We start from the raw sequence: 11,355 nt of genomic DNA, 5'->3' as shown, positions 1-11,355 counted from the left end.
GAACGTGGATGGGAGAAGGGATGAGTGGGATACTCCAACTGAACAAACTATGCACAATATCTGGGACTTCTGAGTATAGCTGAATGCGGCAAGGCCGCTGCTTCACCTTGTCATTATAGTGAAGTAGAATTAAGCAAACTGTACTGTACTATGAATCACTCTTCAGGGTCCAACTTGGCACCCCCTTTGTCCCTATTCTTCAGGGTTCTACACGGCACCCCCTTTACTCTGACACTCTGCGTGAGCTGACCTGTTATCCTCTGACTCCACTGGAGTGGTCCCCCTTCCTGTCCTATCACATGTCCTCTCAGCTTTTATGAGCAATCCCAGGATGCACTGCAAGAGTGCCCTCCCACTGGGACTCCCACAATGTGTAACTGGCCTATGGTGGGTCCACGCTTCTTAAAGGGCCCCAACGTATAGCCGGCAGAAGAAATATCTCAATGGCTGGCCCTGTCATGTTCCCTGTGTGCAAACTCCTGCTATCTCCCTGTGTGAGCTGACCTGTTATCCTCTGACTCCACTGGAGTGGTCCCCCTTCCTGGGCAGACCCTTTGACAAGCCCCCTGGTACTCAAGGACACTGTTTTTCCCAGAAGACACTGCCAGCAGCTCCACTGTCAGCTTTACAGGATCTTCTGCAGCTCAGCTCCACACCTGGTTCACTAGGCCGACTGCCTAAGACCACTTTCTTCATACTTCAAGAGGAGAGCCCAGCCGCCAGCCTCCTCCTGGGACTCTGCTTCCTGCCAAAGACGCCCTGTCACATGTCCCCTCAGTATTTATGAGCAATCCCAGGATGCACTGCAAGAGTGCCCTCCCACTGGGTCTCCCACAAAAGCCAATGTGTCACTGGCTGGGTTTCCTGCACTGTCCAACATGCTCCCTTATTGGATACAGTGGGGACACTCCCTTAAACCCAGTGAATCACACCTGGGGACATGCAACAGGCAACCTAATAGATCAGGCTCCCCTGATTAGCAGAAGGAGCATAAGATCATTTTACCTAGCACCTACCTAGGAGGGTGCTTCATATGTATTAAAAAGGGAATGCACTCCAGAGATAAAACGATAGTTCTCCCACTCTACAAGCCTCTGGTCCGGCCACATCTGGAGTATGCTGTCCAGTTCTGGCCACCGGTCCTCAGGAAGGATGTGCTGGAACTGGAGAGAGTCCAGAGAAGGGCAACAAAGGTAATAAAGGGACTGGAGGACATCAGCTATGAGGAAAGACTACAAGCACTGAACTTATTCTCTCTGGAGAAGAGACGCTTGAGAGGGGATATGATATCAATGTACAAATACTGTACTGGTGATGACCCTAGCATAGGAAACAAACTATTCAGCGAAAGGGAATATAAAAGGACTCACGCCCATTTGCTAAAAGTAGAAGGGAACCTTAAACTGCGTAAAGGGTTCTATACCGTCAGAGCGGTAAGAATGTGGAATTCTCTTCCACAAGCAGTGGTATCAGCAGGGAGCATCGATAGTTTAAAAAAAACTATTAGATGGGCACCTTAATGATTACAACATACAGGGGTATAGAATGTACAACATACAGGGGTATAGAATGTACAACATACAGGGGTATAGAATGTACAACATACAGGGGTATACAATGTACAACATACAGGGTGATACAATGTACAACATACAGGGGTATACAATGTACAACATACAGGGTGATACAATGTACTATTGACAGCACACACACTCATTATAGGTTGAACTGGATGAACTGGTGTATTTTTTCAACCTCACCAACTATGTAACTTGTGCGACTTGTCCTGCGACTTGAGAATGCAAAGTCGCATGACAAGTCGTACCCCCAATATTATTTCCAATGAGTACCATTCATATCTGTGCAACTTCAAGTCACAGCGACTTTAAAGTATTCTCTGCACTATTTGGGTCCAACTTTGATGTGACTTGAGGTCCATAGACCTCAAGATTACACAGGCATTGCTTCAAGTCATGTCAAAGTTGTGCAATTTTTTTTTACTTCAAATTTTTATTTTTACAATAAAATGTAACATTTAAAAGAAGTAGATACACAAGCCAATAAGGTCGTTATACAGTAACAATAATATGCCAAAGATATTATAACCAGTAAACCATAACAAGATACACTTGCGTATTTAACCACTTGCCGACCGCTCACATGGAGCGTACTGCGGCAAAGTGGCTCGATTCCGTCCAGCGACGTAGACCTACGTCGCTGGACTCCTCCCCTTGTGGGCGGCGCGCGCGCCGCCGGAGGCTCGCTCCTGCTGTATTCAGTCGCAGCGGGAGTCAGGCCAGGGGAGGAGAGATGGTGATCACCGCCGCTCTTCCCCGATCGTCGGGGATCGAGTGAGGAAATCCACCCGCTTGTGTAAACAAAGCGGGCGGATCTCCTATGTGACAGACAGTCACAGATTACAGGATTCAGCATAGCTGAACCTGCGATCTGTGTCTCTGTCACACAATCCCCTCCCCCCACACACGTCAGTAAGCATGAGCCATACATTTAACCCCTTGTTTACCAATAAGGTTAACCCCTTCCCTGCCAGTGTCATTATTACAGTAACAGTGCATATTTTTAGCACTGATTACTGTAGTAATGTCACTGGTCCCCCCAAAAGTGTCAAAAATGTCAGTCAAGGGTCCGATCTGTCCACCGCAATGTCGCAGTCCCGCAAAAAAATCGCAGATCACCGCCATTACTCGTTAAAAAAAAAAAAAAACAATAAAAATGACATCAATTACAGAAATCTTTCCCGTAGTTAGTAGCTGCGATAACTTTTGCGCAAACCAATCAAAATATGCTTATTGCGATTTTTTTTTACCATACATATGTAGCAGAAAACAAATTGGCCTAAAATGTAAAAAAATTTAGATTTTTACATTTTGGGGGGGGGGGGGGGGGGAATTTCATATAAAAAAATTTGAAAAATATTATTTTTTTCAAAATTGTCGCTCTTTTTTTGTTTATAGCGCAAAAAGTAAAAATCACACAGGTGATCAAATACCACCAAAAGAAAGCTCTATTTGTGGGGAAAAAAGGACATAAATTTAATTTGGGTACAGCGTCGCACGACCGTGCAATTGTCCGTTAAAGTAACGCAGTGCCGAATTGCAAAATATGGCCTGGTCAGGAATGGGGTAAAATCTTCCAGTCTTAAAGCGGTTAAAAATACGCTCATTGAGAATTTTTTTGTCAAAGACATGTAGTTAAATACATTTTGGCCTAAATATATGACAAAAATTGAGTATATTGGATATTTTTTAACTGTCAAAGTAGAAAAATATTGTTATTTTTTCAAAATTGTCGCTCTTTTTTTATTGATATCGCAAAAAATGAAAAGCGCAGAGGTGATCAAAAACCACCAAAAGAAAGCTCTGTTTGTGGTAAAAAAAGGACGTAGATTTTGTTTGGGTACAGCGTTGCATGACCGCGCAATTGTCAGTTAAAGTCGCACAGTGCCAAGTTGCAAAAAGTGGCCTGGACGTTAGGCAGGAAAATCCTAAAGTGGTTAACATCCAGGTAAGTTCCGGTCTCCTGGCTGAGTGGAGTATAGGGTTCCCTGTCAGGAATAGGGTTGGTCTCCTCAATGGGATCAATCTGAGGCCAACCCCTACCCCATACAAAGAGCGTCCTGGGGTGAAGCTGCCCCATGTGGGAAGATGAGGTCCTTTTCACTAAACCGGAGAATGTATTCAAAAGTTGTGCAATTTTTAGGTCGCACAAATGTGAAAGGAGCCTAAAGCTGAACTATGGGCTTATTTTTTTTTTCTTTTCTTTCACATGCAGTATTGCTGCGCCTGCACTGCATGGGTTAACTGCTCGTTTGTGTCTAGGGGTTCGGAGAGCCAAGATATACTCACCTAACCCTCTGATCCCCCTCAGCGCAAGACCAGTCCCTGTGGCTCTCGAAACCCCCCCTGGATGGTAAAATATGTGCTGTGGACTGTTCCAATCCTGACGTCACCATGCCTGAAGACCGGCTCTGGGTGCGAAGACAGGAACAGTCCACAGCTAGACATGGGGGAGCTGCGTCTTCCAGAGGATTGAAGGACTGGGTGAGTATGGGCTCTGTGTTAACATGTGATCACACCCCTTTAACACCCCATACCAAGTGAACTCAAAACCTTCACTAAAATGGAATTCAAAATGGCCTTCATGCATTTTTACGCAAATTTTCCTTTGTAGGGAATCCTTTAGAACGGAAAAGACTACATGGGACAATGGAGAGGAACCAAACAGTGGTCACCGGTTTTATCCTACTGGGGTTTACTAACCGCAATGATATCATGGTCGTCTTGTTTATTGTGTTCCTTATGATCTACGTCTTCACGCTATTGGGAAATATTTGCATTATAGCCGTTACATTCTTTAACACCGGTCTGCATAAACCAATGTATTTCTTTTTAGGAAACCTTGCATTTTTAGACATTATCTATTCTACAGTAATAGCCCCCAAAATGCTCTCTACCTTCCTAATGAAAGACAAATCCATCACCTATTCGGGTTGCGTGGTTCAGATGTTCCTCTTTGCAGTGCTGATCACGTCGGAGAGCGTCCTCCTTGCCATCATGGCTTACGATCGATACCTTGCCATTTGCAATCCTTTGAGGTATCCGGCCATAATGACCACGAGGTTCTGTGCCTGGCTCATCGCTGGGGCTTATCTGAATGGCCTCATCCAGTCCTTATTTCACACTTGTTTTACTTTTCGCCTGACCTTTTGTAGGACTGAAATAAGTTACTTTTTCTGTGATATGCCACCTCTGCTGAAACTTTCTTGCTCGGATACATCCGTCAATGAACTGATCTTATTCACTTTCTGTGGATTCAATGAGGGCGGTTCTGCTCTCGTGGTCATAATTTCCTATTTTTTCATTATCCATTCTCTACTTAAGATCCATCCAGAACATGGCAGAAGTAAAGCCGCATCTACTTGTATTTCCCACTTTGTAGTGTTTACGTTATACTACGGAAGCCTGTTCTTCATCTACCTGAGACCGGGAAGTAGCCACTCGATGGAGGCGGACAGGGTGGCCTCTGTGGTCTACACAGTGGCCATTCCAATGTTGAACCCAATCATCTACAGCTTAAGGAACAGCGAATTTAAGGCATCATTCCGGAAACTTTTGTCATGTAGAGCTTCGTTGTCGTAAAATATGTGATCTTCAATAAAGCAGACCTATGATAACTCTCCAAATGTCTGCGCTAAGTTCTAACCGTCCCAAGTGAGGCACTTTATTATTGTGTTTAATGCACTACTAGCACTTTATATATTGATCTGCCACTAATTTGGTTTAACTGTAATTACTGTGCTGTACGTATGGCTTTTGCCAATCCAACTACTTAACCCACATATGCCATGTGTGCGACATGCTCCACTTGGCTCACCTGCTTATGTGTCCTCAGCTCCCGTGGGAGACAATTGGGACCATCTTCAGTCTCCATGCCATCTTGCATGCTGCTATGTAAGTTTTTGGAAGCTATGGGGCGCGATTCCCCCCCCCCCCCCCTGCTTCCCTCTATTTTTCTTCCTCCCCATTTTTCATTTTTTCATATTTTTCATCTGTCACATTTGTGCTTATATTTTCCATCTTTATAGACCATTAACAAACATACACCTACTCCTGATGAAGTGGCGATTGGGCTCCACGAAACGCGTTGAGGCTATTATGTTTGTAAAATACTGAATTACTTTGTTACCTGGAACCTTAATTTCTTTTATAATTTGCATACTTTTATTACCCTTATAATATTGTAAATCAGCCTTTTTGGATATAATTTATTGTATTTGGGGAGTGTCTACTTTCATTGTATCATTTTTTGATGTTATGACTTTTATCTGCTATGTATGTTTTACCTACATGTATTAATAAATGCTGTTGACATTTTCCCTGCTGACCCCTTCATGTTTCTCATTTAAAGTCCCAACCTCCTTCTCTTTGTATACAAAAATTAGGGATGGAGACGCACGGGTAATCCCACCGAGCGCCTCATTTAAAGTCCCGCCATTCCCCCCCTTTTTTCCGGTTTAACTGTAATTATACAATTTTTATATGTAATATATATATATGTAGCACTACCCCCTTGGGAGCTGCTGAGTGTGGGTTCCCCTGGGTTACCATTAGCAACAGTAGAAAATTCTGACATGTTTCCAAGTGTTTTTACCTCAGACAAGGACCAGTCCAGTTTCTTTGGTTTTCATGTTTTATTAGGAACTTGGATAGGAAAAGGAATGAGTGGGATACTCCAACTGAACTGAATTATGCACAATAGGCTGGGATAACGCTGATTAACGCTGATTAATGCTGGTTAATGCTATATTGAGCTAGTCATGGCTAGGCTGCTATTTTACTCTGCACTTCGCTGTGAAAGAGTCCTTAACCACTTAAGCCCTGGAAGATTTTACCCCCTTCCTAAACAGGGCCTATTTTGCGATTCGGCACTGCGTGACTTTAACGGACAATTGCGCGGTCGTGCGACGCTGTACCCAAACAAATTTGACGTCCTTTTTTTTCCCACAAACAGAGCTTTCTTTTGGTGGTATTTGATCACCTGTGCGATTATTACTTTTTGCGCTATAAACAAAAAAAGGGTGTCAATTTTGCAAAAATAACAATATTTTTCACATTTTTTTATATGAAATTCCCCAAAAAAAAAAAGTAAAAATCAAAATTTTTTAACATTTTAGGCCAATTTGTTTTCTGCTACATATGTTTGGTTAAAAAAAAAAATCGCAAAAAGCGTATTTTGATTGGTTTGCGCAAAAGTTATTGCGTTTACTAACTAAGGGAAAGATTTTTGTCATTTTTGTTGTTTTTTTTTTTTAACGCGTAATGGCGGCGATCTTTTTTGCGGTACTGCGACATTGGGGTGGACAGATCGGACCCTTCACTGACATTTTTGACACTTTTGGGGGTACCAGTGACATTACTACAGTAATCAGTGCTATACATATGCACTGTTACTGTAAAATTACACTGGCAGTGAAGGGGTTAACTTTTTTTTGAGAAGGAGGGGCTATGTGTGTCCCTAGGGGCTTGATTCTAACTGTGATTGGCTGTGGCTTGAGGTGTATGAACAGTGATCAACGGTCCTACATAGTAGAACCGTATGATCACCATTCATACACCGGGGAGAATGACAGGCGGCTTGTTTACATTAGCCGCCTGCCTTTCTCCCGCTCTAACGGACGATCGCGAGTGACCGGCGGACATCGCCTCCAGCGGCGCGCGCTCGCTCCCTATACCCTCACAGGCTAGCGACGTAGCCCATACATCGCTCTGCCTGTGAGGGGCTGACTGCCGACGTAAATCGTCGTGCGACGGTCGGCAAGCGGTTAAAGCTTCCTGAGTTATTCCTTTCCTGAGGCAGCTAATCTTTAAGGTAGACTGTATTGCTGAACAACTTCAGGGCCCTTCCTGGTGCCCCCTTTACCCCCTAATCTTCAGGGCTTGACAACGTTGCACCCCCTTTTACATAACACTCTGGGTTAGCTGGTTCCTTGATCCCCTTGACCCTTCTGAAGTGGTCCCCTCTCTTAGGCATACCCCTGGGCAGATCCTTAAGTACTCACGATACTGTTTTTCCAGAAGTATTCTGGTGCCCAGCAGCTCCACTGGTCACACACTGGATCCGTCTGCAGCACAGCTCAACCCCTGGTCCCTAGGCCGACTGCCTGGACCACCTTCCTCACTTCAGCAGGAGGAGAGACAGCTGTCCGCCTCCTCCTGGGACTTTGCTCCCGCCAAAAGACACCCCGTCACATGCCCCCTCAGGATTTATTCCCAATCCCAGGATGCATTGCAGCAATGCCCACCCACTGGGAGAGTCATAAACCCTGGTGTGCTATTGGCTAGGTTTCCTCCACTGTCCAACAAGGTCCCTCATTGGATACAGTGGGGAGACTCCCCAGATTCAACAGGTCACACCTGGAAGCATGTGACAAGCTAACTAATAGAGCAGGCCCTCCTGATAAGCAGAACAGGGCCACACATATGCTTTGCCTAGCACCTACCTAGGAGGGTGCTACATATATGAATATATTTTCCTATTATTTGAAGGTTAGGGCTTGTATAGCACCTTTGCAATTAGCATCAGATTATTTTTTTCATGTTACAGTCAGCATACTAAGCAATGCATAAGAGTAACACTGCCAGGTAGTTAGACCCAATGGCACCATTGTGAATTGACGTCTCTCTCCAACGGTTGGCCAGGTGTATTAGAAAATATACATAGTGGTGCAAGCAAAAAGGCATGAGGAAACTAATGGATGTCTATAGGGAAGTCTTAAACACTACCCTTATTGTCCATGTTGTATATGGGAAACAGTCTCAGGGCCAGCCTGGAGGGGAGCAGAAGCAGTCTCCGATCAATGGTGATGTCATTCGGTGTAAGATTAGGGATAGCTGTCAGAAACAAGTCTCTAGCATAATGTGGGAGTTGAGACGGTGCGACTGTTTCGGGAATCTCTCTAATTTTGAGATTGTTCCGGCGTGACCGGTCCTCAAGATCGGCCAGTTTGGACTTTATCCAGGAGATTTCATCCGATTGTGCAGTATGTGCATCTACCATAGTGTAAAATGAGGATGCAAAATCAGTTAGTTGATCTTCCATTTGGCCTACTCTGGTTTTCTAGTACCTAAACTTCCCCTCTGCATTGATGCAGGCCAGATAATAGGTCAGCCTGTAGAGATGCTCTCAAGGAGATTAACATCTCCTTGAGAGTAGTGTCTGAGATAGGTTGTCCATTGGTGGATCCATAGAGTGCACAGGGGTGGTCAGCGGCGTCTCCCGAGCCTGGCAGGGAGTTCCGCCTAGGTTTCGCGTTTGCCGGGCTTCTCGTAGAGGTAGTAGATCTCCCGGTGTTCCGTGAAAAAAACCCTACCCGTGAAAATTCCCTACCCTCGTCACATCCGGTGCACCTACGTCATGGAACAGCTGAGCAGCTTACCACTGCGCATGCTCACAGCTCCGGAGGGTAGGGAATTCTCACGGGGTAGGGTTTTTTAACCACTTGCCGACTGCTGCATGACTATTTACGTCTGCAGTCAGCGCCTCACAGGCAGAGCGACGTAGGGCTACATCGCTAGCCTGTAAGGGTTTTGGGAGCGAGCGCGTGCCGCCGAATGCCCGCTCCCGCTGGGTCACGGAGCCCCCCCGCGCGTGTGCCCAGCGGACCCGATGTCCGCCGGGCACTCGTGATCGTCCGTGACAGCGGGAGAAAGGCAGGCGGCTAATGTAAACAAAGCCGCCGGTCATTCTCCCCTGTGTATGAATGGTGATCAAACGGTTCTACTATGTAGGACAGTTGATCTCTGTTCTTACACATCAAGCCACAGCCAATCACAGTTAGAAACACGCCCCTAGGGACACACTTTACCCCTCCCTCTCAAAAAAAAAGTTAACCCCTTCACTGCCAGTGTCATTTTTACAGTAACAGTGCATATGCATAGCACTGATTACTCTAGTAATGTCACTGGTAACCCCAAAATTGTCAAAAATGTCAGTCAGGGGTCCGATCTGTCCGCCGCAATGTCGCAGTCCCGCAAAAAAAAATCGCAGATCGCCGCCATTATGCGTTAAAAAAAACACCAAAAATGACAAAAATCTTTCCCTTAGTTAGTAAACACAATAACTTTTGTGCAAACCAATCAAAATACGCGTTTTGTGATTTTTTTTTACCAAACATAGGTAGCAGAAAACACATTGGCCAAAAATGTAAAAAAAAATTGATTTTTACATTTTTTTGGGGGAATTTCATATAAAAAATGTGAAAAATATTGTTATTTTTTCAAAATTTACGCTCTTTTTTTGTTTATAGCACAAAAAGTAAAAATCGCACAGGTGATCAAATACCACCAAAAGAAAGCTCTGTTTGTGGGAAAAAAAGGACGCCAAATTTGTTTTGGTACAGCGTCGCACGACCGCGAAATTGTCAGTTAAAGTCACGCAGTGCCGAATCGCAAAATAGGCCCTGGTCAGGAAGGGGGTAAAATCTTCCGGGCTTAAGTGGTTAACGTTACACCGCATCAGCTGTTGCCGCGGGTTCATTAAAACATCTCCGCTGCAACATGAAATCATCTCCGCTCCTACCCCTGTGACTTCCCTGATCTCGGCTACTAAATGTAAAAGCGGCGGTGGGTCTATGAAAATATAAATCACGGAGCCGAGATTTCCGTCATTTATATTTTCATACACCCGCCGCTTTTACATTTAGTAGCCGAGATCAGGGAAGTCACAGGGGTAGGAGCGGAGATGATTTCATGTTGCAGCGGAGATGTTTTAACCACTTGCCGACCGCTCACTGGATCTCCACTGCTCGTTATCGTCCAGCGACGTAGACCTACGTCGCTGGACTCCTCCCCTTGTGGGCGGCGCACGCGCACCGCCAGAGGCTCGCTCCCGCTGCATTCAGTCACAGTGGGAGTCGGGCCAGGGGAGGAGAGGCGGTGATCACCACTGCTCTTCCCCGATCGTCGGGGAATCGAGTTTGGAGATCCGCCCCCTTGTGTAAACAAAGAGGCCGAATCTCCTAAGTGACAAACAGTGACAGATTGCAGGGTTCAGCATAGCTGAACATGTGATCTGTCCTTGTGTCACTCAGTCCCCTCCCCCACACATGTCAGTAAGCACCAGGCATACATTAACCCCTCCCTCTCCAATAAAGTTAACTCCTTCACTGCCAGTGTAATTTTACAGTAACAGTGCATATGTATAGCACTGATTACTGTAGTAATGTCACTGGTACCCCCAAAAGTGTCAAAAATGTCAGTCAAGGGTCCGATCTGTCCGCCGCAATGTCGCAGTCCTGCAAAAAAAAATCGCAGATCGCCGCCATTACTCGTTAAAAAAAAAACACCAAAAATGACAGAAATCTTTCCCTTAGCTAGTAAACGCAATAACTTTTGCGCAAACCAATCAAAATACTCTTATTGTGATTTTTTTTACCAAACATATGTAGCAGAAAACAAATTGGCCAAAAATTAAAAAAAATTTAGATTTTTAAATTTTTCTGGGGGGAATTTCATACAAAAAAATGTGAAAAATATTGTTATTTTTTCAAAATTGTCGCTATTTTTTTGTTTATAGCACAAAAAATAAAAATCGCACAGGTGATCAAATACCACCAAAAGAAAGCTCTGTTTCTGGGGAAAAAAATGACGTAAATTTCGTTTGGGTACGGCGTTGCACGACCGCGCAATTGTCAGTTAAATTTGCACAGTGCCGAATCGCAAAATAGGCCCTGGTCAGGAAGGGGGTAAAATCTTCCAGGGCTTAAGTGGTTAAAAAACCCTACCCCGTGAGAATTCCCTACCCTCCGGAGCTGTGAGCATGCGCACTGGTAAGCTG

The 11,355-nt window shown here is 44.9% G+C and overlaps 1 protein-coding gene across 1 annotated transcript; it reads left to right on the top strand.

Annotated features, from left to right (window-relative positions):
• Nucleotides 1-4,226: 4,226 nt before the first annotated feature.
• LOC309547557 (olfactory receptor 5AS1-like) lies at nucleotides 4,227-5,159 on the top strand (the record flags this gene model as incomplete). Its single annotated transcript, XM_082247434.1, has 1 exon — nucleotides 4,227-5,159. One exon carries the CDS (start codon nucleotides 4,227-4,229, stop codon nucleotides 5,157-5,159), a length of 933 nt encoding a protein of 310 aa, XP_082103560.1.
• Between the last annotated feature and the right edge of the window lie 6,196 nt (nucleotides 5,160-11,355).

The sequence above is a fragment of the Pelophylax lessonae genome, assembly GCF_965119305.1.
Source record: "Pelophylax lessonae genome assembly, chromosome: 2".
Taxonomy (NCBI): Eukaryota; Metazoa; Chordata; class Amphibia; order Anura; family Ranidae; genus Pelophylax; species Pelophylax lessonae.
This window is presented reverse-complemented; position numbering and strand designations above follow the sequence as displayed.